Here is a 27,095-nt window from a genome sequence, read left to right as displayed (position 1 = left end):
CTCTTTTTCCTCCAGCTCCCTCCCACACCGCCTCCCCCAGCGAGAGCCAGCCAGCTGGCCGCCCCTCCACCGGCACGCCGTCCGCTCGCTTCCCAGCCACAGTCGCGACCCCAGGACGAAAGCACAGTTGTTAACGTTAATAACAGTTAATAATCTTCATCCGAGGTGTAAAAAAATTAATAACGAGCTCCACACAGCAAAATGCGTAATAGGCGCTCAATTACCCACAACCTTACAATACTGCTCAATTCCCCCCCCCCTGTTGTCCAGAGAGAAAATTGCATTGGGTCACGTAATCGGCCTGTACGAAAGGCGGACAAAATGACCCGCGATTGGCCGTCGAGGGCTGGCAGCTTTCTGCAAAAGAAAAAAACAGCTTCGGCGCCAACGTGCGTGCTCTCCAGTCGCTCATGAGCCGCCCATCTGTGCGCAAATTCTCACCAGCGACAGTGATGCACGTACGCATAACGCGGGCCATTGTGCCATCTTGACGGTGCTTTCAACTGCCTAAAGAAAGGAAAACTCCAGTCAGGCCGACCGTAAAAATCATCAACACCAAGGCTCTTTAGTCATTTATTCTTTTTTTTCGTACAATACGAAATACACTGTACAACTTGCCCCAACTCGGGTGCAAAGGCCATTGTGGACTCTGCTCCAATACTCCATTTCCCAGCATGCAACACTGACCGGAAGCAGCTCAGTAAAATGAAGAGGCCACCCCAACACTTTCAGGTACGAGGGTCAAAAAACAAAAAAAAAAAATCTTCCAAAAAGCAACTTAAAACCGGGGGGTAAACAACGTAAAAGCCAAATAAAAATTAAAGTCCATAAGTAATGTGTCACATGATGACTGTGGCAGCAGTTTTTAAATAAATCAAAAGGCTTTTCTCTTTTTTTTTTTTTTAAAGATATAACTAGACAAAAAGGCAGATGGTTTAAATCCCATTCACCTAAAACACTGCACGTAGAGAACATTCAGACAAAAACCACGTTAATAACGATAATTGAAGGGGGTATACAGATATATTAGATATATACACTATTTTAAGATATATACGTTCGACACCGACGGAAGTGGCATTTCCAACACTGAGCTGCTTGCTTTCCAAGGTCAACATTTACATTCGTCCTCACCAGGTCCCCCTTCACCGCGAACCCCCACTATACAATATTCCAAATGAACGAACGTAAAGCGTACTATACACGATCTGTGTACAAAAATAAAAGTTAGGAATCCAAACAAAAATATCTGCAACTCTGACGTTCGGGGCCGAGGGAACCGGACTGGAGCGGGCGGAGTCAGGTCTGGGTGGCCGCGCTCCTGGCCCGGTCCTGGCCTGCGGGGGGCGCGTGGAAGCCGCGGGTCCCGTCCGGCCCGCGGGGCAGCCGGGTCACGCCGGGCGGGAGGCCGTCGGCGTTCTGGATCTTGCGGGCCAGCATGGGGCTGCCGACCGGGCTGCTCTCCTGCGACGCCACCTGCTTCCGCCGCTGCACACCCAGGGGCTGCCGCAGGGCGTCAGGCTGCTGTCGGAGGAGTAGTCCGCCCACCGGCGGCCGGGCTCGGGGCTCAGGCGGCCCTCGCTGGCCAGCGGGGACACGGCGGCGCCGGGGGACTTGCGCTGGGGGCAGGGGCTGGACCAGGGGCTGGAGCGGGGCGACACGGCGGGGCTCAGGTGATTGTTCGGCGGCTGGAAGGGGCTCAGGTTGTTGCCGGAGCGGCTTTTCCGCGCCAGCCGGGGGGACGTGGGGTTGCTCTCGGTCTCCGAGGAGCTGCAGGCCGAGTCGTCGGCGTGGAACTGCAGCTCCCGCACGCGGCTGTTGAGGGAGCGGCTCTTGCGCATGCCGCCCTCCTTGGTCACCTTCTTCTTGGGCGGCTTGGTGCCGATCAGCACCACCCTCAGGCCCAGCGGCGCGGGCCCGTCGCCGTCCCCGCCCACCGCCTCGTGGGCCCGGACCGCGGCCTCCACCTCCTCGAACTCCACGATGGCGCACTCCTCCGCGCCCAGCTGCGCGTAGCGGCCGCTCAGCTTCTTCAGGTCCGCCGGCAGGTCCTTGCCGGGCTTCAGCACCCGGACCGAGGCGATGGGGCCGTACGCGCCGAAGGCCTTCAGCAGCAGCTCCATCAGCCGCTCCTGCTGGGCGGGGCCGCCCCCGTCGCCGTTCCTGCCCTCCAGCGCCACGCCCAGCTCCGGCCAGCGCTGCAGCTCGCTGAGCAGGAGCATGCGGCTGGGCAGGGACTCGCTGGCGAACACCGGCACGGCGGTCTTGCGCCGCACCTTCCGTCCCTCGTCGTTCAGCTCCAGCAGGGCGGACTGGCGCAGGGCGTGCGCGGTGGTCCTCCAGTCCCGGGTCAAGTGCTTGACCTGCGCGGCAAGGAAAAAAAGCGGGAAACTTCCTCCACTTCCTGGAACCAACCAACGCTCTTAACCGTCGCTACCGTACCTTCTTGAAGGAGGTGAGAAGCTTCACGCTGACGAAGCCCAACTTGTTGCGCCGGACGTGCTTCAGCAGGAAGGCGTCGTGCTCCAGGTTCTCGTCCGATAGGTAGTACTCGATCTGCGCCACCAGCTTCTGCGCCAGCTCGGCGTCCGGCGGCTGCCAGCTCTCCTCCTCCAGCTCGCCGCCGCTCGTGCCAGCCCCGCTGAGGGGAGGAGAGGAGAGGAGAGTTACGCCGACGGCGCCAAATCACGGCCCAAGCGTGGAATTCATCGCCTCCCCCCGAAACTTCACAGTTCACAGGCCACGCCTCCACACCAACGCCGTCCATTTATACTGCTGGATTCTACGTGATTAGGGGGGTTACAGCCCAGCGGGTGATGCCCCCTCCAGTGTCCCCAGTGTGAGGGCGTCTGGTAAATATCGTAAATGTAAGCGATTCCAACCCGTAATTCATAGCCGATATTAAAAGCAGTGCGCATTTATTGATTTTTATTTTAAATCGGGGGGATTTGGACATGAATGCTTCAGCACTGCAACCCACAAAAATCTATATCAATCAATATCTATCAATCAATATCTATCAATCAATATCTATCAATCAATATCTATCAATCAATATCTATCAATCAATATCTATCAATCAATATCTATCAATCAATATCTATCAATCAATATCTATCAAAAAATTAATCAAAGAAATCCAATCAATCTCGGCGACAGCCCGGGTCACGTGACGGGGGGATCGCTTCTGCGCGCCACAGGTGCGGCGAAGTCGGATTAAAAGGTGAGACGGCGGGGACCGGGCGAACCTGGACTTGTCGTGTCTCCCCGCCTCGTCCTCGCTGCAGCTGCCGCCGCCTCCGTGGACGTCCAGGCGGCCGCGGGACGGCTCGTCGTCGGGCTCCGGCTCCTCGTCCTCCGCCGCCTGGATGGCCACGGTGATGGTCACCTGGGTGCCCATTTCGCGCGCGTCCCCGGCGGTCACCTCGACGTCGGAGCTCATGGCGCTCGGCGGCGCGGCGACGCCGAACACGGGGCGGTGCGGCGGGTGGGGGTCTCCGCGCCGGCGGCGGCGGCGGCACCAGCGCTCACGGGCGGCGAAGGGAGCCCCGAAGACGCGCTCCACAGCCTGCCAGAGCCCCCACAAGCGAGAGCCGCGGGCAGCGGGGTCTGGAGCCGGAGCCGGAGCTGGGGAGGCGGCGACTTCCTGGTGGATAAGAGGCTTTGTGCTCTTGAAACGAGCCCGCGGATTGGGCCACGGCGTCTTTGCGCACTCATCCCCAACCCACCAGCAAAACGCCGCCCGGAGCCAGGAGGGGGGGAAGAGGAAGGACAGGCAGCGCAGGAACGCGTTGATCAGGGCGTGCATCGCGCCTCGGACCCCGGTCTTTACCCGCCGGGGAAGGGGGCCACGCCGGCCACGCCCTGCCCTATATAGCCCGGCCGCGGGGTCATGCGCTACACGTGGCCGCCAATCACGCCCGCAAATTGGATAAGGGGCTCGGCGGGGATCTTCTGGCCGGGAAGGACGCGAACGGGCGACGTGGTGGCTTCTAATCCGGCGCGACTTGGGGGTTTTATTTCGTGGTAAATGACAGCATTTACCAGACGCCCTTATCCAGGGACAGTCCCCCCCTGGAGACACTCAGGGACACGATGGTAGTAAGTGGGGTTTGAACCTGGGTCTTCTGGTTCATAGGCAGCTACCACCCTAAACAAGGAATTTGCTGGGAAGGTGCGGTGCTGGTCCGGCCACATTCCTCTTTAAAAGCCCGCCAGTGTCAGGAGGGAGCGCTCGGGCCCTGTGGGGTCGTGTGGCGTGGCGAGAACTGACTCAGGCAGGGTATTTTTACCAGCAAGTTACGCCGACACCCGTGATTCTACCAGAAACCGTACTTCGTTCTTATTTAAGCCGTTTGACGGGCCCTCGCCCAAACATGAACCCCCTACTGGAGTGAAAAATGGCAGGAGAATAAAAATGGACGGAACGCGCCGAGAACGGCCTCCTCTCTGACTCAGGCAGGGTATTTTTACAGGTATTACCAGCAAGTTACGGTGACACCCGTGATTCTACACCAGAAACCGTATTCGGTTCTTAGGAGTAAAAAATGGCGGGAGAATAAAAATGGAAGGAACGTGGTGAAAGATCGTAAAAGGAAGTAATACTGGGCTGCGACTGGCTTCACTGCGACAATAACTGCAGTCGACTCTAATTATGAGCAGCGATTTGCACATTATTCTTCCTGTATGTACAGTACTTTCCTTTCTCTGCATCACGGGGTAACAAATAGTCCACATTATATAAACAACAGCAGGTATTCATGCATTGTAATAAAATGGTCTCACAAACCATCCATAACCTGGCAGCTTGTTTCAAGTGCCTGTTGGTCCTGTTTAGGGTGGTAGTAACCTAGTGGGGTACCACACTCTCCTATGAACCAGAAGACCCAGGTTCAAACCCCAATTACTACCATCGTGTACCATGCTGTAAATGTAATTTTTTTTTTTTAAATTATGTCAATAGTTTAATTACAGATAAAATACAAATATACAACATGAAATAAATAATAAATAGAAGCGACACTAAAAGTGACAAAACCTTTAATGCAACCCCCACGCTGTCTTATCAAGCCCGGAACTCAGATTTTGGGAGGCTGTTTCCGGACGAACTGATTTTGATGATGGACCGGATGTTGTGGTAACCAGCCACAATCTGTCGTTGCTATAGAAACACGCAAGACGCTCCGCTGATCCTTTTTTTAAAAAAATAGTTTATTTAACTGTTTAAATTAGCAATTAAATACATTTCGACCGCAATGCGCCCGCAGAGGAAGGCCGGCAGCGGCGCGGCGCGGTTCCTGGCGCCCACGGTACGTTCCATCCGTACGAAGTCGGGAAATAACGAGCGTCCGCAACAAAACATACAACAATATAATAATATAACAATATAATATCTTAACGGGACATACGTCCCCATGTCAAACAAGTATGGATTTACCTAAAGCGAGAACAGGACATTATTGTTTTCCAACCTTTTAACCATTATTATCTGTGTTTTACACTTCTAGGCCCTGTTCTTGTGGTAGGAGATGAAGCTTTGTGTGCAACTTCATTATTTTAGCTTTATGTGAGAAATTCTGCTCCAGGCACTCTATTCCAGTTCGTTATAAATAATAGATTTATCGATGTATTGGGGTCATGGGATAGACCAGAGGACGCCTAAAGTGTGTTTAACCTCTCCAATTCGCCCAGCTGACCAGACCTGGCAACCCTGTCATCGTACCATGGATCGTTGTTCATTTTCCCTCTTTCCGACTGTTTTATGGTATTAAATATGACTCTTCCCCAGGTAAACAGTTACAAACTGCATCTGGCTGCAGTGAAGTCTCTGGTGCCCGATAAAGTGGTGCCAAGGCCAGTGAGTTGACCACGACGCGTCTTTAAACCAGCATTGCTGTTGCTCCACCGGGTGACTTTTTACCTCATCTTCCCCATAGCTGGATCTCCAAGTATCGAAAGGCTTAACAAAAGACATCGCGGGAGACGCCTTGAGGATAAATCCCGCAAAACCAGGTATGCGATTCAAATTTTTTAACCACGCAGCCAGTCCGGGAGGGTCCCTGTCAACCGTGTCCCTTCAGAAAACAGGCTCGCTGCACTGAGTGGCACCAGGCTGGCCCACAGCCCCGCGCTGGCATTCGTCGGGGACTTGGCGGGCCTTGAGCATGCCATGCTGCCCCCTCCTGCAGCATGCGGTGCGGTGATGGGTGACCTGGGGCCGCAGTCCTACAGGGTTCATCCGCGCCGGCTCACGCAAAGCGCAGGGGCCCCCGGCTCCCAGAGCAACACGTCTCACGTCACGGGTAAAATGTTCGCACAGCATTGCTACTTAAACTACTGCAAAACAAGGGCGTCTGTACAATTTATCAGGCTTCTCTTCATCACGTACAAATCTTTCGCCTTTTTACTAAACATTTCCGTGGAGACGGGTATCAAAAAGCTTACAATATTTTTGGGGGCTCTGTTTCTTTTTGGGGGGGGGTTACGGAAGTGGCCCTGTAATCAGAAGGTTGCCGGTTCAAATCCCGATCCGCCAAGGTGCCACTGAGCAAAGCACCGTCCCAACACACTGCTCCCCGGGCGCCTGTCATGGTGCCCACTGCTCACCAAGGGTGATGGTTAAAAGCAGAGGACAAATTTCACTGTGTGCACTGTGTGCTGTGCTGCTGTGTGTCACAAGAGACAATCACTTCACTTTATCACTTTATGTTGTCCTGTCTTGGACTGTCTCTGTAGTCTTTTGTGTGGCTGCACTATTGTCCTGAAAGGACGGTGTCTCTGTGTATCGCTATTTAAATTAAATGGTGACGTGATCGTCATTGTGAGACACTGCAGCACAGCACACGGTGCACACAGTGAAACGTGTCCTCTGTATTTAACCATCACCCTGAGTGAGCAGTGGGCACCATGACAGGCGCCCGGGGAGCAGTGTGTGGGGACGGGACCTTCATCAAGGGGACCTCAGTGGCACCTTGGCGGTTCGGGATTCGAACCGGCAACCTTCCGATTACGGGGCCGCTTCCTACTTGACGTGACTTTATTGGCTTTCGGAATATGGAACAGAACCGTTTTTCCATGTGCATCCTTCCGTGGTGTTAAAGTGCAGCGTCTCTCTTCAGCAGGAGATGTGATTACAGCCTCCGCCCTCGGCTTCCCCTGTGGTGGCCGCTCTCATGATGACTACGCTGCCCTTCCTGAGCGCCTGGATTTGGACAGGTCAGATTCCTACCAGTGCTTCCGGCGGAATTGTGTTAGCAAACACTCGCCAGCAGGGGGCAGGTCAGAGCCATCGGCCTTCTCCCGCCCCTCCTCTCTCTCCCTTGCCCTGAACCAAAAAACTTCACTCCCCACGGCCTTGTAATGTATTATTGTAGGATTCCAGTTGACTTCTGATAGAGCCCGTCCCATTTCCTGTTCCGTTCCCCGGTCAGGCGTGGCCTGGAAGAGTGCCCCCTGCTGGAGAGGGTGGAGAAGCTGCGGCTGCTGAACCTCCAGCACAACCGCATCTCCTGCATGCGCAACTTGGAGCACCTGCGCTGGCTGGTCTTCCTGGACCTGCATGACAACCGCATCTCCCACCTGTACGGCGTCTCCACTCTGACGTCTCTCAGGGTGCTGATGCTCGGCAAGAACAGGTGTGTGTGTGTGTGTGTGTGTGGGGGGGGGGGGGGGGTTTCCGGTAATAATCCTCAAAAGACCACGTGTGGGCTCGAGCCTGTCCATCTTGACCTCGGTGGATCGTTAAATCAGAATTGTCTTTAAAGTCTCTGTTATTAACACGGTGATGGTCGATCTTTTCTAGGATTCAACGAATTTGCGGCCTTGAGAAGCTGACAAACCTCGATGTTCTGGACTTGCACTGTAATGAGGTACTAATGTCCCTTATTTCCTTTTTAATGACCATTTTTCCCAATGTTTGGGGAGGATTTTATGTTAATTGGAGCACCTACGCATCCGCAGGTGGTAACTCATATGCATGTGGCGCAATCGTACCTCGCCCACGCTGCAACTTCCTGCATGTGTTCGGCGTGCATAATTAGAGCGCTGGTGACTGTGGCACGCCGCTGAGAATGTCACCAGCCACCTCCAGACGGCCAGCCCTCAAACAGGCCCCCACCGCGCCTTCTCGTTCCAGAAAAATCCCGCTCGCTCCTGGGGGTCACGCGTGGAGCCGCCGCGGCATCGATGTCTTCTTTCTGTTGTCTCCATAATCAGATGGAGACAACGAGTGTCTAATAAATAAAGTGAAGTGATTGTCAGCAGCACAGCACACGGTGCACACAGTGAAATGTGTCCACTGCATTTAACCCATCACCCTGAGTGGGCAGTGGGCACCATGACAGGAGCCCGGGGAGCAGTGCGTGGGGACGGTCACCATGGAGACCCGCTACCTCATACATGAAAAGCACGCGCTCTACCACTGAGCCACAGTGGTAGAAGACGATCTAACTACCCACTCAGGCCTGTTTGTTGGTGTGTAATTAAGAAGTTCTCTCCTCTGTTTCCCTCCATTCCCCTTTATGCCCCTTGTACTCGGGGCATGTCGGTGGACGTCCTGGGGACACTTTCTCACGCTCACATGCACACGCCTCGCTACAGCTGCATCAGATGTGTCGGGGTCACGCGATTCGAATGTCAGCCGCAGGGAAGGGCCAGCGGAGAACGGGAGAAGGTGGAATAAAGCGATTATCCGCAGACCAAACCACAGCGGCATAGTTGGGATGCCTGACCTGCCTGAACGGAGAGCGCCGCTCTGGCGACGTGTAACGTAAACCCGTGAAACGTTTTTCCGTGGGATTATCTCATCTGTTTTGACGAGAGATGGACGGAGGGGAGGGGGTTTCGGGATGTGGCCTGGGAACATCCTCGTCCTCAAAGCTCTCAGGTGCGGGGCTGAGAATGGACATTAGAAACACCTGCTGACCGCGTCCCAGTAGTCCCCATCAGTGCCACTGCTTGCTGTATGGTGGTCCCTCTTTCCTGTGGACTGTCTGGACGCGTTCCAAGCGGTCCTGCGCATCTGTAGCGCAGAGAAGCGGTGCCTCCAGCGCCCAGGCGACCGCGAAGTGACCACCAGGCTGGAGTCTGAGTCACCGCATCTAATTAAGTGCTTCCCATGGGCCGCCGATTGGCTGAACCAGGCTGCATTGACAACGGTGACGGAGCAGGACGCCATGCTGGCTCCCAGCGGGAGGAGACCGGGCCGTAAAAATGTGTTTATTTCATCTGCCTCCCTGCCAGCCCCTCTGCAGTCAGGGCTTCCTCTTCCACCGGGGCCCTGGGGTCGCATCGCGTCACCCGACCTGCCCGCTGTGACCTCCGGGAGGGAGGGGCATTTCCGTCCGACATGAAGCCGCCTCTCGCTCGGACTCACGGGAACCGAAATCGAGTGTAATGTGGCGAGGGGGAGCTCATGTGACAGAGAAAGCACATCGGCATGCTCCGTAAACCACCGAGAGAGGCGGATCTGCATATCTGGGGTCACAATCACAGCGTGCATGTTGAACGTAGGAAATGAGGGTTCTGGGGTGTGATTCATGATAGTTGTTCGGGAGGCTGAAATCAGACAGCTAATATCCGTCCAATGGAGGTTTCGTCCATTTTTTCTGTTGATCTTCCCAGATTCCTCGGATTGAGAACCTGTCCCACCTGTCGGAGCTGCGCGTGCTGAACCTGGCAGGAAACCGGATCTCCAGAGTGGAGGGCCTGCGGGGCCTGGGCTCGCTGGCCGAACTCAACCTGCGCCGCAACGTAATCAGCGGCGTGGTGAGCGCGGCGCCCGGCGCGACTTCTGATGCTCGCGTGTTTCTGTGCATTCGTTTACGTTGTCATTGTTAAAGGGGTGACAGTGTCGTGTCAGTGGGTGTTTTTTTTTTTTTTAACTGTTTGGAGTAGTTTTTTTGGACAAATGCTGCATTTTTTGGACCATGTTTTGGTTATGAAACACCCTTGAGAATGAAAATGGGGGTGGAATAGCTCACGCGCTTTCTACTGTGAGCACGGAGGTGGGCGGTTGTAGGTCATGCTGGTGACCTGCTGAAGACCGGGCTTGTCACCTCTCTGATGTTATAGGGAATTATAGTGGAGTGATTGTCACTTGTGATACACAGCAGCGCAGCACACGGTGCACACAGTGAAATTTGTCCTCTGCATTTAACCCACCACCCTGAGTGAGCAGTGGGCAGCCATGACAGGACACCTGTGTTACGTAGAAGGATCTTTAAAGGCCGAGAGGAGGGCTAACGGTCGCTCTAATCAGCTTTGGTCTGGGATATGCATATTACACTCGCCACGGCGTCGCATGTACCGCATGCTTCCCTCTCCAGGCCACCCGCCTGCATGTCTCGGGAAACGCGTTTGGATCGTCAGAGGGAGAGATTTGCACTTTAAAGGTGGGCAGATGCTCCAGAAAGGTCTTTCCGCCCACTCGAACACAGCCACCGTAGTCGCGAGCTGAAAGGAATTCCTCTTTTAAAGACGAAGCACCGATTGCAGCTTCAGAACGGCCTGCGTGTCGCCCGGTAATAAGCGGCTGAGCCGCGACACCGCCAGCATGGGTGGGGTGGGGGTGCAGCCTGTTACCATGGCGCACAGCCAGACAAAGGCCGCTCCCCTGTACGTCCACTCGCCTTTCACTTATTCATCTCCGTGCCGGTCTCTGATTGGCTCGGGGCGTGCACCATCAGCTGCCAGGCGACGTCATCGCACTGCTAAATTTGGAGCCGAGCCGCGGAGCGGTGAGGTGGAACGGGGGGGGGGCGCACGTCTCCCCCGGAATACGAATTCTGTCGGCGTGCAGGACGTCGGTGACGCAATTTTCAGCCGTAAATCTTTTCCTTTTTTTTTTTTTTTTTTTTAGGCTTCTGTCCTACTGGTGCAGTACTGGGTCGGTTTTTTTACTGCTCTGTTGACCGCGGTTTCTATTTGAAAGTGAAAGTGAAGTGATTGTCATTGTGATACACACGGTGCACACAGTGAAATGTGTCCTCTGCATTTAACCCGTCACCCTTGGTGAGCTGTGGGCGGCCATGACGGGCGCCCGGGGAGCAGCGTGTGGGGACCTCGGTGGCACCTCAGCATTATTCATCATATCCTGAGGGGTAATTCTGCTCACAGGGCTCCGTTCTCCGTCCACGCCCACGAGCTTTTGCCGTGTTAATAAAAGTCTTTAGAAAACCCACCCGCCTCGCTTCCGTCGAGGATTCCGCATGTAATTTCAGTTCCCGGTGGAAACGCCGTGATTACTGTAAGGGATTTGTTCACGTATCCCACTACATCAGAGCTTTAAACTTCGGTTCAACGTGTATACGGGCCATCGTGATGGTGACCTGACCTGGATCTCTGCCTAAGGGGACAACAACGATTCACGCCCTCTGAAAAACGCATTCTGCCATGAGGACCTGGCATCACTACATGGCCATGCCTGTGTTGTCCTGGCGATATTCTGAGAAGGACGCGTCCTGTCCAGCCGTCCCCGCCGTTGGAGACCGCAGGGCAGACGCTGCCGACGTCTCTGGAGCCTTTTACTGCCTGCAGCGTGGCTGACGCGGCACTTTTCCGCCCTCCTCATCACCAGATCCGGTCACTTCCTGTAGGGTTCCTTATTGGTCCAAATACATCCTGCTTGCTCCATCCGCGTGTGTGTGTGTGTGTGTGTGTGTGTGTGTGTAGTGAGGATGTCTGCATTAGCGCACACCCACAGCTCTCCCCTCCACCCTCCTCTCGCTCCTTCTACTTCGGCCCCGCCCCTCTCTGCAATGGCGCGCTGCGCCGCCGTCTGTGTGTGTTTGTGCGTTTTTGCGTGCATGTGAGCACGCGCGTGCGTGTCGGAGCCGCAAGGTGACTGTGGGCACGGGGAAGCTCTGAGTCCTCTCCGTCTCCTCCCTCGCAGGCGGAGGTGGACCGGCTGCCCTGCCTGCGCCGTCTCTTCCTCAGCTCCAACTGCATCGGCAGGTAAGCGGCAGCGTTTAACCCCCTCCTCCCCCCGCCCTGCGGCCGGGCCTGCAGACGGGCTCTGGCTGCGGTGGACACCGGCCGCCGCTGCTTCTCTCTGGAGCCTTGTGCTGCTGTGTGAAGGTGGGGAGGTGAGCTAGCATGCCGGTCTGCTCTGGTTCTGTGATGTGGCAGGGATTCTGATATTCTGATGTATGGAAATATAATGCATGTAAATGGGTGGGGTGCGGTCCTCAGATAATAACTATAAAGACCCCCCCAGTGATGAAACAAGCCAGGTCTGTAGTGTCTTTTTTTTTAAATGTGATGTCATGTGAAATATACAGAAATTCTCTGATAAAAATGCATGTAGGCATGTGAAGTGTGTGTGTGTGTGTGTGTGTGTATGCAGTTTTGATGACCTCGCGTGTCTGGGTGAGTCGGGCTCCCTCTGTGAACTCACCCTTGATGGGAACCCTGTAGCCCAGGAGACATGGTACAGACAGGCAGCCCTGCGCTGTGTTCCTCACCTCCGGACCCTGGACATGAAGCGCATCACAGTAAGAGTATTTCCAATACTTCCACGATAATGTTCCATAATCAAACATCATTCATATCCTGATTATTATTTTCAATTTTGGAAACAGTGTCAGCGTGTTAAATTGGTTCGGCAGAATAAAGTTTTAGTTCGAAAGTGAAGTGATTGTCATTGTGAAACACTGCAGCACATCACACGGTGAAACGTGTCCTCTGCATTTAACCATCACCCTTGGTGACAGTGGGCGCCATGACAGGCGCCCGGGGAGCAGTGTGTGGGGACGGTGCATATCACATCACATTTGCAACCTTAATTCAAAATGGATTAAATTATTTGCTCAACACACAACACCCCATAATGACAACATGAAAAATGTTTAATTGAGGTTTTGGCAAATTTATTAGAAATAAAACAACTGAGAAATCACTTGTACATAAGTAAAATGTAGCTCAGGTGCCTCCTGTTTCCCCCGATCATCCTTGAGATGTTTCTGTATCTGTGGAAATACCAGTTGACTGGACATGATTTGTAACATAACAAAATGCGTTGAGGAATGATAATCAATCAATTTAATCAATATCAATTTAATATGTTCTGTGATGCTACTTTTCCTCGTATCTGCATCTGATCCAGTCCTCCTGATCTGTCCCTGGGTTCCTCTGTAGTATTGAGGGGAGGCTGTGTTGCAGTATATGTTCTGTTAATGGCTTATGTGTGTGTGTGTGTGTGTGTGTGTGTGCATGCACGCACGCATTCCTGTGAAAACCTGGAGGTTTGGAAGAGTTCTGGCTTTTTAGGGCCATGGCACAGAGCCAGAGCTGATTCTGGTAACGATGGACTATGCTCCTGCTGAGGGAAATGTGGGGCAGAGCTGCAGACAGAGCTTCTCCTACACACACACACACACACACACACACACTCCTGCCGCAGGCCACTGACAGAGACGAGGGCCCATGGGACAACCGGTCAACACAACACAAGGCAAACTGGAGTGTGTGCTCCAGAGCAGGAAATAAAAATTATATTCAATTATGAGAGTTGTGTGTCTCAGCAGGAACCTTTCTAGTATTTGGCTACTGTCAGCTTATATGTATCATGAAAATGGTACCATTTCTGTTTAAATGTCTGAAATGTTTGCAAGATTTTCAATGCTACTATCTTATATCCAATATCAGCCTTATCCCAATGGCCCTTACGGAATTACATGAATTATTGAACAGCTGATGTGGTCAGTGGAGGCTGACACTGACCCATTGTCCCAGAGTCCCAGCAGCTCAGCTGCTTTTATTCGAGGTCATCTGCTGCAATGCATGCTGGGAGATTTCATATCACCCAAACAGCTGGGCACGGTCGTGCTGCATCGAATAGTCCTTCCTGTGATCTGTTCAACTGCTGGGGCCTGCCTGCGAAATATACGTCCGAATCCACTCAGATTTTACCATTGATTTTATATTACAGGAGGAGGAGAGACGCATGGCTTGTGTTTTAGCCCGAAAGGAGGATGAGAAGAAGAGAGAGACTCATAAACAGGCTGTTCATAAGGTACAGAGAGCCGAGCCGGTTTTCTTTCATTTTACGCCCGTGGCTTTTGCAGATCACGTCTGAAAGTGGTCTTATTGAATTTATTGAATGATAATCTGCATGTTTGTGCTGGTGGTGGTGGGCGTGGTCACATCTGTGACGTCCACTGACATACAGGAGGGAGTTTAAATTGTCTGGGATGAGCTGTCAATCATGCGTACAGGCCCCTCCCCCTTTTAATCTCATCAAAGATCAACTTCTGGGTGGCAAAGATAATTGCACACAACTAAAGGCATAAAATGAACATTAGTGAAGACGCCCCATGCTGTAAAAATGGGTCTGAAATATGGGGTATGTTAGCCCTACATTTTATTCAAATCTTGTAATTTCAGATTTGGGGTTAAAAAGGATTCACAAGGAAAAGACTCACAGGTCTCAACAATGATCTTTTTCAGAAGAGTATCTGCAGGCCTTTTCCTATTCATTAGATGCTTTTGTTCTTTGGGGGATAAAAGAGACCCTTTTTCCATCTTGCATTTTTCCTCTGATAATTTGTAATAGGATACTGACGTTTTAATACTTTAATATGTAACACATGCAAAGAGCATCATGGGAAAATGGACAATTGTCAAAGAAAATTTTGGAGGCCAGAAAAAAGAAATGAAATTAACTAATTATACGTGTTGTTATCACTGAAACGGAATCCCAGTATATATTCAGATTATTATCACCACAGGCAATTATTTACAGCCAGTCAGCCATGTATATTTTGGTTGATTTTTAAAGCTTCTCCAAATGTCGATTTAATGGGTAACAATAACCAGACAATTCCTTTCTGTAAAAACTTCCGTCCCTGGGTCTGCCGTCGCGTGGCCGGTATTTTAATGCACTCCGTAATCCAAACCAGCTAATCCCTGGTGACGAACTCTGTGTAGTGTTTGAGTGGGGCAGCGATCCCGTCGTGGGCTGAGCAGATCCTAATTAAAGCAGGAAATACGCAGATACAGGAACAGAGGCCTGCATGCAGAACTCTGAACTTTTGCGCGTCTCTGCTGTCATTAAGCAGATTTGTTTTTGACCTTGTGTTGTTGAGGCTGTTGTGAGGGTGTAATGCCCCTAAATATCATTTAAATATGATATCATAAATATAATCTGTTGACCAAATGTCATCTGCATTGAGGATGCGAGACCTTTTGAGCTGAAATTTTAAATACCACAACCTTCTGTCCACTTATGTCCATCAACGCTGTTATTCAGCACAAATGAGCTTTATACAGTAATAAAAAAATGTAATATGCATGCCTCATAAAAGTACAACATCTCTCAGGGTCTGTAACGATTACAGAGGTCAGAAATATTTATTAAGGACCCGAATAGTAGATGTAAATTTTTTTTTAATATTTCTGAACCCTTGTGGACAATCATACAGAAATGATTGCTGTCAGAAATCGTTACCTCTGAGCTCTGAGCCTCTGAGTGAATAATTGCAGGCTAGCTGCAGTGAACATGAACAGCAAATGTGTTTTTATCAGGACTGGTGGAATCGTGTGGATATTTTGCATGAAAGAAGGATGCTGAAAACGGCCCATTACTGTCTCTCGTTTGTCCAGGAGAAGCGGCGTCTGGCCATTCGGAATGCTGCACAGCAGTGGGAGGAGCTAAAGGCTTGCCTGGATCTGCCCACCCAGAATGGCGTGAAGGAGGAAGTGAGTTCGGAGGGCAGCCCCACCCACAGCACCGCCCACACCAATGGGCTGGCGCAGGACCCTTCACCGGACGAGCCCAGGTAGTGGCACATCTGGAGGGTTTGGGAATGAAGCAGTCTACTGGTGGACTGAACAGTCCCTGTCCTTTTCTCCCCCCAAACAGACGGGTGAGCCCGTTATCAGCACCGGACTGTCCACCGGGGGGCAGTGAAAACCGGCTACGCTCCTCCAGTCGCCCCAACAGCCCTCGAGACCCAAGGTACTACTTCACTGTCAAAATGTGCTGAATAACAATATTCTGACTCTGCCACTGCCCATATGCTACTAATAAACCATTATAAAAATGAATAGACCGTTATATAGACAATTAAACATGCGTGTGTATAACGGATCCGACTAAAACTGGGGTTAAACTGGCCTCTGCTACGGTCGAGCTGCCCCTGTTCTGAACCAGTGTTCGTTACACTTGTTCCCAGGAGCAGGACGCTCTTCTCTCTAATAGGTCTTCATGGTGCTACTGCACCATAAACAAGTAGCGTAGCAATTCATCACTGGCCGTAGGAGTACCTGTGTGTTGCGGCGGGCGCCTTCGTCCTAATTAGAGTCTGAACCACGGGACAACATCCAGTGGCCCATTTCATCCCGGGCCCAGATGCTGGAATATCCTCCATACAAGCACCAGATAATGGGACTTTACCTGAGTCCCCAGCTCTGTATTTAAACCTGTTACGTAATGAATTATGTTGCATATTTATACGTGAGTTTTGCACCTTTTGGGTTGAGAACCAGACGAAGAGAGAGGGGAGAATAAATTACTTTAATGAAAGAGGGGAGAGCGGAACAAAAGCTTTCTATCTACTCACAATACATGATGAATCATTCATCAAAATCAGACAGAGGTTTGCAAATGCTGGGGATGTGTGTGTGTGTGTGTGTGTCTGTGTGTCAGTCAGAAAGAGAAAAGAAGGACAAAAACTGTTGAAAGGCACTGTCATGTCCACAAACATTGTTAGAGAAAGCTGAACAGGTTGTGTTTAAAGCTGGATATGAGAAAGATTTATTTTTTATAGTTCACACCAGCGCTTCTCAAATAGAACATTAATAGAACTTACATTTACATTTACATTTACAGCATTTACCAGACGGCCTTATCCAGAGCGACTTACAATCAGTAGTTACAGGGACAGTCCCCCCCTGGAGACACTCAGGGTTAAGCTCAGGGACACGATGGTAGTAAGTGGGGTTTGAACCTGGGTGTTCTGGTTCATAGGCAAGTGTGTAACCCGCTAGGCTACTAGCACCCTAAGATTTCTGTCTTTTATTTCGCATTTTCCTTTTTTTTTCCACTGCAGCAATTGAAAAACCAACGTGTGTGTGTAGGTTCACAGACATACATGACTTTTCTCGGGTTTTAGGGGGTGTAACAGAAAACAAACACCGACTGTTCGAATTTTGATGTAATCTGATGGTCTATCATCAGGCCAATCGACTTAAAAGCCCCTAATGGAATCTGTAACCCGTATAGCACCGCTATGAAATAAGTATGCAATGATTAAAATGGAAACACACCTTCAAAAATTCAAAATCTGTTCCCAATCACGGCCTCTGGTTTCCCCGAGGCTGCTCGGGCCTGATTACTGAGATTACTCAGACTTGTCTCAAGATAAGATCGTTCTTATCTTTAGAACGGAGTTATGAAAGATGTATCTGGAGTTGATGCATTTGTAAAAATGCTGCTTGGTGAATTGCACCCGTCCCGAGTTGCACGCCAGCAGCCTCTCGGAAGTCCATTAGTCGGCAGTATAGACGTGAGTCACGCCGCCTGTTTGCCTCTTGATCCGTTTTGATTTCCCATTGAAGCCTTTTTATCGCTACACGCTCTCAGTTTCATCCAGGCCGAAGGGAAGGAGGATCGGGGGCTTTGTGAAAGCTGGTACAAACCCCCCTCAGATGGAAGGGGGATGGCTGAGGACTATTTATACCTTCTTTTAATTCAGCGCCATGCAGTGACCGGCCAGGCGGGGGTATAAACCTTCCCTCCATTACCACCGTGACGGCTCTGCCGGCCGCCCCACGGCACCTTCTCTCGGCAACAGACCACCTTACAGAAGAGAGAACCGCAATCGTAGCCCACGCCGCTTGCAGAGGATCCGCCTTTTTAACATGCGGAGCTTCAGATCTACCATCCAGTACTTTAACGTCGACTGATGAAGAGTTCAGTGAAGACTTGCTGTGTGATTCAAACCACGTGTGAAAAAGGACTGAGCCTGAGTCTGTTTGAGACACTGACTGTGGCATCAGAGCCCGACTTAATTAAATTTCACTCCCCGCTGAATAGCCAAGATCGCTCCCAGAAATTGTGTTTCTACTGTCACCACTCTGCCTTGGTCGGCTCTCCCGGCACCAGGTCCGCTATCAGAGACGATTATGTAGGAACAATGCGAGATGGAACCCGGAACGTGCCTATGGCCAATGGCCAGACCACGCAGCAAGAGGGTGGAAATAATCAAGGAAGGGAGTCTGGATCGGAGGACTCTTTCACACCAAGTACCAGGAATTGTGGGCCATATTTTCACTCTGACATGCATGAAACTTGTTCTCTAGTGTCTCAGCATTTTTATCTTCTGGGTTTTTCCACAAGTGACCAGATAGATCAGGACGTTGTCGGTATGTTGTAGAGCCCTTTTTGTTGCTGTGTAATTATTTCTGACGCCCCGAAGATGAACTTTTCTAAAAGGGGGAGGAGCCTGTATGCCTGTAACCCCCTCCTGTCCATACTGTCAATAGCACAGATACTGAAATGTTGATGCGATGATACAGTTCTTATAGTTGGGAGAGGAAATGGACTCTGTGTAGCCTGCGCTCTGCCTTTTTCGCCTGTGTTCGTGAGTTCCGGTGATGGAAGCCCTGCTGATTGAACTGAGAGGTGCCGGCTGAATAATGTATTCTTGGCTCAGTGGTAAAGTGCCTGATGATGAAGGTTCAGCTTCTGCCCCTCACTTTCCATAGCTGCTGAAATCTTATTATGGCCACGTTTCAATAAAAACCAGCTCTGTGGTCTCAGCTTTTGCTTGTGTATCGAATACATGCTGATTCATTTGTGCTCAGATACATTCTTTTTCAACTCTGATATATGGAATTTCAGAAGATGCCCTTCCTATTATCATCAGGCAGCCTTCTCCTCTGCTCCTTGTCCATTTCACTTAATTCCTTTGCTGTATTTGCTCGCTTTCATCTTACTTCATCTGCTAAAGCACAATCCTATCAGCCTTGGTGTATTTACCTTTCCTCCTGACTCCGCCTTTGTTCCGCTGACTTTTCGGTTAGTGTCCGTAACCCCATTTATCCTCCTTTTACGCATCTTCTCATCCAGCACTGAATGTTTGTATGGTTCCCAGGGAGATGGAGCCCTCTCCACAGGTCAGACCGCTTTGTCTTGCAGGGTACGATGGAGATAAGAGGGGGAGGCAGGCCTGAGCGCTCAGATAATAGGAAGCCACCTTGGGATCCGATTTAGTGGCAGCTACAATGGCAGCCTTGTAACGCGAGGTTCCCATTACAGTCCCTTCTGACTTCTCTCCTTCTGGCATGAAGACGGGCATCAAATTATTGCCATGTTGCTCCAAGCTTCCCCATAAGGCCACAGTGATACCTCTCTTTCTTTCTTTACCTTCCACGATTTGCTCCGTTTCTTTGCCTGCTCTAGATTCTCAGCCTGTGAAATATGAACGGGTTAATTAGACTGGCAGTGCCTCGCCGCTACTGGTCCATCCTCGGGCACCTGATCCTGAGGTATGTGGGATTCGGGGGCCACTGTGCCTCTCCAGGCAGGAGAATGGGTATCCCTGAGACCCGCCCCAGTTCACCTCTCTCACGGACCCCTTATCTGGGAGGGGGGCAGGACCAGGATCTGCTCAGATTTAGGAACAAAAACATGATAAATGTCTGCGTGTATGTGTTTGTGTCCTTGTGTGTCGTCTCCAGGTTGTCAGAGGCGGGTGGCACCAGCGTACAGAGCCTCTCTCTGTCAGACAGCCACTTGGCAGAGCTGGATGGGGAGACGCTGCGGCTCTTCGGTCCCGGGGCCCTGGAGGCCCTGGAGCGGGGCTGGGGCGTTCAGACCGCTGGCGCCGTCACCACCATCGCCTTCCGCTACATCAGCTTCGACGCCATCATTCCCACACTGCCACGCATCAGAGTCAAGTTCCCCAACCTAGCGGTGAGGCTGCCGAACACTTCCCTCCAAGATGCTGCTCTTGAGCTCTGCTCTGATGGTGCAGAAGCCAGCACTGCACTCCCCACATTCCCAGTATAGATTGTACCTTCAAACTGATCCTGGACCATGCTCCATCTTACATTTACCGCATTTACCAGACGCCCTTATCCAGAGCGACTTACAACCAGTAGTTACAGGGACAGTCCCCCCCTGGAGACACTCAGGGTTAAGTGTCTTGCTCAGGGACACAATGGTAGTAAGTGGGGTTTGAACCTGGGTCTTCTGGTTTGTAGGCGAGTGTGTTACCCACTAGGCTACCACCAGCCATCTTGTACTTTTCCTGCATGCTGACGCTGTTTCGTTCTTCTTTACAAACTTCCAATTTACCCAACAATTCCGTAGGTGTCATTGCTGTGCAGGTTGAGAAGTCATGACCGCTTCAGTACAGTAACCAGCTTCAAATGAAGACTTTATGAGACGTTATTTTTTAAGATAAGATTTTTTGATATCACTATACAGGCTCGTACCATGTAGGTGACACAGTTGTCATTGTTTAAGTAATTTATACCACTATTAGTAGTCTGGAATGTCTGGAAAAAGGTTTTAAATATTCCTTTTTTCAGTCATCTTATCTCTTTCCAACCTGCTCCTTCACGCAGCACCTGGTCTTCCTGGAGACCAACATTAGCCGACTACCACAGCTGGCTGCCTTGGCTCAGGTGAAGCGTCTGGACCAGCTCACCATCCACCCTGAGGGGAATCCGGTGGTCGGCCTGGCGCTGTGGCGCTCCTTCCTCTTATACCGGCTGCACCACTTCAACCTGCAGAAGCTCAACGGCGTGGAGGTGTGGCAGGAAGTGACTTGAAAACCTTTTAACGCCAGCAGAGTGTTTCAGCATGTTGATAATAAGCGTATTGAAACGTGGGGTCTAATTAAATCGCTTTCTTGCTGTTGCTATGGTGCCACTCGACTTGTCAGGTGACCATGAATGATGTCATCGCTGCTGAGCGACTGTTCGGAACGTTGGGCCACGTCGCCACCACGAAAACACCACGGTGCCGTCTGCTGCTGCTGCTGGAAGAGAGCAGGTGTGTGTGTGTGTGTGTGTGTGTGTGTGTTCATCTCAATATGTTCATCTCAAATGCTTCTCAATACAATACAATGTGTTGTGGAAAAGTAAAAAAAAAAAAACTTTCATATACGCGACATTCATTACATGCAAAGTATATTAACTAGAGTCTATCAGAACCGGAATCACAGAGGGTCAAAGGTTGACCTTTTTTTAACTAAATTACGAAAAGAAATTGTGCACAGTGTGTGCAGAGAAATAAAAAATATTCGAGTTATTTTGAGTGCTATTAAAAAAACAGCAGTGTATGGCAGTTCACACAGAGAATGTCTAGAACAGGGGCGACCAACTTTTAATTGGCCTGCAGCTAGTGCAAAAAATATAATGTATTAAACGTCCGGACACCCTGAAACAAGAGAGGTTGGTTAACACCAAGTATTCGGCAGGCGGGTCAGTAACCAGGTGATTAAACATGCAGCTATTTGGCGGGCAAATGAAATGAATCCAGAAATCCAACAACTTATTAATGCAAGATAATTCACATATTTATTAATGATGTGAATATATTGGGGGGTTAAATTAGCTGGATCTGATTTGTGCATTTTACATTTACGGCATTTACCAGACGTCCTTATCCAGAGCGCCTTACAGTCAGTAGTTACAGGGACAGTCCCCCCCCTGGAGACACTCAGGGACACAGTGATAGTAAGTGGGGATTGAACTTGGGATTTTCTGGTCTTCAGGCTCATAGGCAAGTGTGTTAACCTCTATGCCACTACCACCCTGATGCATTTACATTTGCAGCATTTACCAGACGCCCTTATCCAGAGCGACTTACAGTCAGTAGTTACAGGGACAGTCCCCCCCTGGAGACACTCAGGGTTAAGTGTCTTGCTCAGGGACACGATGGTAGTAAGTGGGATTTGAACCTGGGTCTTCTGGTTCATAGGTGAGTGTGTTACCCTCAATGCCACTACCACCCTGATGCCCTTTGCAGGGGTCATGACCCCCTAACCCCCCCGACAAATTACACCTATGACGACACTGGAACCGAGCTTGTGAGCTAGTATCCCTTACCTCTAGTGGGTGGCCCAGTCATTCATATATATTGTTTCTATATGTTGCCCATCCTGGCCTAGATGGACCATTCAGGTTCCTGCAGTGTTGGTCAGTCCCCATGAACATTAGGACACCAACTAGATGCCAGCTGAGCAAAGTTCCCACAAAAAGACAAAAGAGTGGCTGACATTCCGTTACGCCTTAGCCAGATGTCCTCGTCCTGATGTCTTGCAGTGGGTGATAATGACACTTCCCTGCCCCCGAGTGGCACATTTCTCAGAGGCCTTCATTTGGACCCCTGTGGGTGCAGAAAAGGTCCGTATCTACTCGTTTGAATCCCGCATTTCGGTGCGTGTGTGGTAGCGAGTGTTTGGTGTGCGTGAACTCTGTGTGTGGCCGACGTTGGCACGCCGCAGCTTGCCCCGGCAGGGCGCATCGCCTCAGTCGCGGCTTCACCGCAGCGCCGCAACAATAGCTCCTCTCAGCTTCTCTGGAGGAATTCCTTCCACCTCTTCCTTTGGCCCGTCACCCTGTCATTTCAGCGCAGGGATCAGGCTCTCCTTAACTCCAGCGGGGTGATCGCTGTCTCTGCGGCACGAGGCCTGGCTATGTGACCGGTCCTGAGAGCCATGAAGAGATGCGTCAAAAGGACGTCAGCCGATGAGGGTTTTGTGCCAAAAATGAAGTGCTTTTGGCTTTAATTGCTGCATATTTTTATATAATAATAATCATGTAGAGTTGCCCTGTCTGGGTCGCTTGTTGAATCCAACGCGTCCCCCTCACTTTCAGTGGTAATTGTGCTGAAGCAGGACAGATGGTTTAAAAAATTGGATGGATATATAATGGCAAATCTGCCTTAGTACATTTACATTTTACATTTACGGCATTTACCAGATGCCCTTATCCGACTTACAACCAGTAGTTACAGGGACGGTCCCCCCCTGGAGACACTCAGGGTTAAGTGTCCTGCTCAGGGACACGATGGTAGTAGGTGGGGTTTGAACCTGGGTCTTCTGGTTCACAGGCGAGTGTGTTACCCGCTAGGCTACTACCACCTTATTACACTTTCTTTCTACCTAAATACTGTAGGCAGTGTAGATAAATACACACACTCCACCCTGTCTCTTCTGCTTCAAGACAGGGCCAGTCTCTCTCTCTCTCTCTCTCTCTCTCTCACACACACACTCTCTCTCTCTCACCCCAACAGGTATTTCACCCTCCAGCCAAAACCTCTCCGCTCTGGCACCAGTTGGGAACATGTCGGTGCAGTGCTGTATTCCGCCAGATTAGTGCTGATAGACAAGGCCGGGCCGTTTGATGTAACATCCACTAGTAATGTTCTCGTCCACGGACATTTGTAGAGACGCTGCTGCCGCAGACGATAAGGCCGTCCGGGGTAATAAAATCGCCGTAACCTCCTATACGGGGCCCGGCCCTTTGCGCTGGGTCACCCGTGCCAGGTTCCGCACGTAATACCTCCTGAAAGGGACCATTGTGCTGCCGTCTCCGGGACTTGTCAGGGAGTCCTCGTGGTCGACCACTGGCCTGGAGTCCGGTTTCACTTTATTTAAATCATAAGCAGCGAGCAGACACAATTAGAGCTCCCCTCGTCCTGTCCTCTCACGCGCCTGTGTGCTACGTGCCTGCAGGAAGCGTCAGCTGCAGTTCCTGTTGGAGGGACGTGGACGCCGCGCGGGCCCGACTCCCGAGGAGGACGGCCGGCAGCTTGGCGAGGGGCTGAGCCGCGCGCTCTTCAACTACCCCGTCCGGGACCCCAGCGGTGACGGCCAGGAGGTACCGTCCGCCGGTCCTTACATTACAGCGAACGGAGGCGTGTCCTAACTCACCTTGCCTGTCCTCCCCCCCTCAGGAGGGCGCTGTGGACGCCTCCCGGCGGGCGGAGCTGGTGCAGCGGTACCTGTGTGGCCTGGTGCAGTGGGCGGCCGACACCAGCATTAAGGGCGAGGCTCTGCACAAGCTGTGGCCCTCCATGTTTGTGGAGATGGTGCGGGACTGCGTGTTGGACATGAGGGACCGACCGGCCTTTCGCCAGGCCAGCCTCAGCAGACTCACACACACTAAGTGACGGGTAGGACGTCCGGAACGTTCCGCACACACCGGACCATGCTGCTGCCGCTGAGCCGCCCAGGGACGGAGGACGATGGACTCCATCGTCTCCACCGTTCGTCATGTGAGGACAGAAGACGCGTTCTCGGCTCACTGCACCTCTCCTGACTCTCTGTATTTCTGTTGATAATAAAAAAGACCGATTGTGACACCTTGACACGGGTCACGCCGAGCAGGTGTGAGTGAAGAATGCGTCCCCGAGGCTCCCGTCCCCGTTAAATCACCGCGCCCGCTGACAGCTTTCCCCCCTCGCTCTCTCTGAAGCATGTGAAGGAGTCTCGCCTCACCCCTGGAACGGTGTAGTGATTGTAGTGAAATGTCCTTCTCGCTGGGAAACAAGGTGCTGTAGGACTTTCATGCTCAGATATGACTGGGCAGGACATTTATTAAGAAATGTCAGTAATTTCAGACTTTTTTTTTGAAGTATATGTGGTGGTAAAATTTGCTATTAAAATGTGTGTAAACCTGCTGCCTACAGTGTCTGTAAATTGATCCAATGCTCTGGACATTATTTTATCCCTTTTATCAGCGACTTGACAGGAACCAGACTGGATTGGTGTAAAGTGGGGTACATTATTTATACTGATGCAGAGTGCAACACGCTGCCATGCATCTTATAATCGCTCATAAAAGCCGAACAGATTCTGGATGTGTGAGCACATCCATGCTGTGGGATCTGCAGGAGACGCCGTGTCCAGCCCCGCTGACCTTGGATTCCGTCTTCTGGTGGTGAGGGATTGGTTGTAGGAATGCATCACGGATCCGTTGTGAAAAGCCGCCAAACACCGTCTGGGTTTCCTGTAATAACCCTTCCTTTTATAACTGGGTTTGTTCAGCGCTTAAGCAATTAAACAACCGGCTCACTATTTGGCAGGGTGGACCGACGGAGTGGAAACCGCATTTCCGTCTCACTATTTAGCTGTTAAAAGTCTAGAGGGTGAACGAGATATTGAAACGCAGCACCGCTGACTTTAAAGATGACAGTCACAACCTCACTGCCGCGTACTGTGCCGTTGCGGGGCGTAATATTTGCCGTGTGTGGGCCCTGGTTGATATAGTCTGACCTCGCCGTGCCCACGTGCTGCCAGAGCTGTCAGTGAGGAATCCAGCTCTCTAATCCACCAAATCCTTTGATTAGTGTTGGAGGGAAGAGCCCTCGGGTTAGCTATTAATGAGGAATGAAGGATATCTGAGATCCTGCCACGTTGGTGCCGTAACGCCTCAGAATACCTGCAGTACGCCGCGGCGGCGGCCTGGCGAGGGCGTGTCTCGACCCCGGAGATGTTGCAGTGGAACGAGAGGGGCAGCATTTTAATGTGCACGATTTTGTATGTTATTATATAATGTGATTAAGAGAGAATTCTTCCAAATCGCGGTGACAGTGGGCAGCCATGACAGGCGCCCGGGGAGCAGTTCGAACCTGCAGCTCGCATCCTTCCCCGCTAGGCCACCACTGCCTCCATATCTGATACGGAGCAGCAGCATGAAAGATTCAGGTATGTGGTGGGAACGGACACCTTCTGAATGTTTACATGAACGACCCCCTCCCTGTCCATATGAACTCCCGCTTTCCGTAAAGGCCTGTTCATCATCAGGGCCCATCCCAGGACACTGGGCACAGGGCGGGGTCCACGTACACACATACCAACAGGCACTTTCACCCAGACCTTCTCAGACCTTCTACTGTAACATGAACTCAGATGTGTGAAAGATATCTCAAAGTATATATATCAAAATTTGACACTTTAACAGAATATTTAGAGGATGTCTCCAGCTCATGCTCAGTTATAATACAAGCATTTGTTATTTACATTATACAGGAGAGGTTGGAAAGCATATTTGATCAGTAACCTGAATACTTTATGCTTATGTCAGTGACGTGATAGAGGTGCCATCAAAAATTGTCTGGGAGATGCTCACCGAAATGTCACATGTGACGCCAATGTCCCCTTATCCATCACCTCCCCGGACGGGATGCGACATGTCCCATTACATTTACATTTACGACATTTGTCAGACGGCCGTATCCAGAGCGATGTCACCATGGATGAAGTGGTCAGTTCTGGTTCACTAGGACCCCCAACTATGAATACAATCTTTTTATTCACTCTGTTCTAGAAGTCAGACAAGAAGAAGGTTACAAGTTCATCTAAATATTCTCTAAAGAGGAAGGTGTTGAGCTGCCGTGTGAAGGTGCTCAGTGACTGAGCTGGAAGTTCATTCCACCACCGAGGAATCTTCAACCTTCCCAAGTTCTCCCACACCACCCCTCTGCTACGCTCCCTCCACTGGCTCCCAGTAGCTGCACACATCAGGTTCAAAATACTGATGCTGGCCTACAAAGGTACCTACTGAAGGTAAAAGGAACACATTCATCTAGACTCTTCTCCGTCTTGGCCCCTCGGTGGTGGAATGAACTTCCCCTCGAGGTCAGAACAGCTCAGTCACTGAGCACCTTCAAACGACAGCACCTTCCTCTTTAGAGAATATTTAGATTAAATTGTAATGTTCTTGTTGTCGAACTTTGTGTACAGAATCTACAACAGAGTGAATAAAATAGATGTATTCATAGTTGGGGTCCTAGTGAACCGGAATTGATCTCTTCATCGATGGTAACTTGAAAGCACGTTGTAAGTCGCTCTGGATAAGGGCGTCTGCCAAATGCCTTAAATGTAAATGTAAGAGTCTAGATGAGCGTCTTCCTTTTACCTTCAGAGATGGAGGGACCAGGCGAGCAGTACTGGAGGCTCGGAGTATACGAGGTGCAGTGCGAGGTGTAATAAGGGCTGTGAGGTAGGATGGTGCTTCTCCATGTTTGGCTTTGTAGGCCAGCATCAGTATTTTGAAGGACTGGACCAGTAGTTGGGTGGCCTGGGTTGACAGATAAGGACGGATTCGTCTGATATTTTAGAGAAGGAATCTACATG

The 27,095-nt window shown here is 51.1% G+C and overlaps 2 protein-coding genes and 1 non-coding gene across 5 annotated transcripts; 2 read left to right on the top strand and 1 right to left on the bottom strand.

The window, feature by feature from the left end:
• Window positions 1–560: 560 nt before the first annotated feature.
• On the bottom strand, window positions 561–3,881 carry LOC114765921 (la-related protein 6-like). Its single transcript, XM_028956450.1, is given in 4 exon segments — window positions 561–1,493; window positions 1,496–2,363; window positions 2,443–2,641; window positions 3,249–3,881. Coding segments are annotated over 4 exon segments (1,821 nt in total). The 5' UTR covers window positions 3,809–3,881; the 3' UTR covers window positions 561–1,299.
• Window positions 3,236–24,463, top strand: LOC114765919 (leucine-rich repeat-containing protein 49-like). 3 transcript variants are annotated; one of them, XM_028956448.1, is made up of 18 exons: window positions 3,236–5,309; window positions 5,789–5,857; window positions 5,937–6,012; window positions 6,081–6,302; window positions 7,119–7,215; window positions 7,431–7,634; window positions 7,802–7,868; window positions 9,622–9,765; window positions 11,891–11,952; window positions 12,344–12,491; window positions 13,928–14,011; window positions 15,601–15,776; window positions 15,860–15,955; window positions 19,681–19,915; window positions 20,572–20,757; window positions 20,892–21,001; window positions 23,691–23,835; window positions 23,912–24,463. In XM_028956448.1, exons 1-18 carry the CDS (start codon window positions 5,256–5,258, stop codon window positions 24,125–24,127), a joined length of 2,391 nt encoding a protein of 796 aa, XP_028812281.1. In that variant the 5' UTR covers window positions 3,236–5,255; the 3' UTR covers window positions 24,128–24,463. The 3 variants fall into 3 exon arrangements, with proteins under 3 accessions (XP_028812281.1, XP_028812280.1, XP_028812282.1); XM_028956447.1 differs by having other exon boundaries at window positions 7,119–7,278; XM_028956449.1 differs by lacking the exon at window positions 6,081–6,302 and having other exon boundaries at window positions 7,119–7,278.
• Window positions 6,362–6,477, top strand: LOC114766460 (U5 spliceosomal RNA). The gene has a single exon (XR_003742792.1). It is a non-coding gene; the product is annotated as a U5 spliceosomal RNA (small nuclear RNA).
• Window positions 24,464–27,095: the final 2,632 nt, after the last annotated feature.

This window comes from Denticeps clupeoides, chromosome 16 (assembly GCF_900700375.1).
Source record: "Denticeps clupeoides chromosome 16, fDenClu1.1, whole genome shotgun sequence".
NCBI lineage: Eukaryota > Metazoa > Chordata > Actinopteri > Clupeiformes > Denticipitidae > Denticeps > Denticeps clupeoides.
This window is presented reverse-complemented; position numbering and strand designations above follow the sequence as displayed.

Bases quoted from the DNA above. Each gene is read 5' to 3' on its own strand.
- LOC114765919 (XM_028956447.1), top strand. From the start codon at position 5,256: ATGCGCCCGCAGAGGAAGGCCGGCAGCGGCGCGGCGCGGTTCCTGGCG. The intron at 6,013-6,080 runs GTATGCGATTCA...GTGTCCCTTCAG, and splicing joins GATAAATCCCGCAAAACCAG to AAAACAGGCTCGCTGCACTG. The intron at 6,303-7,118 runs GTAAAATGTTCG...GTCTCTCTTCAG, and splicing joins CAACACGTCTCACGTCACGG to CAGGAGATGTGATTACAGCC.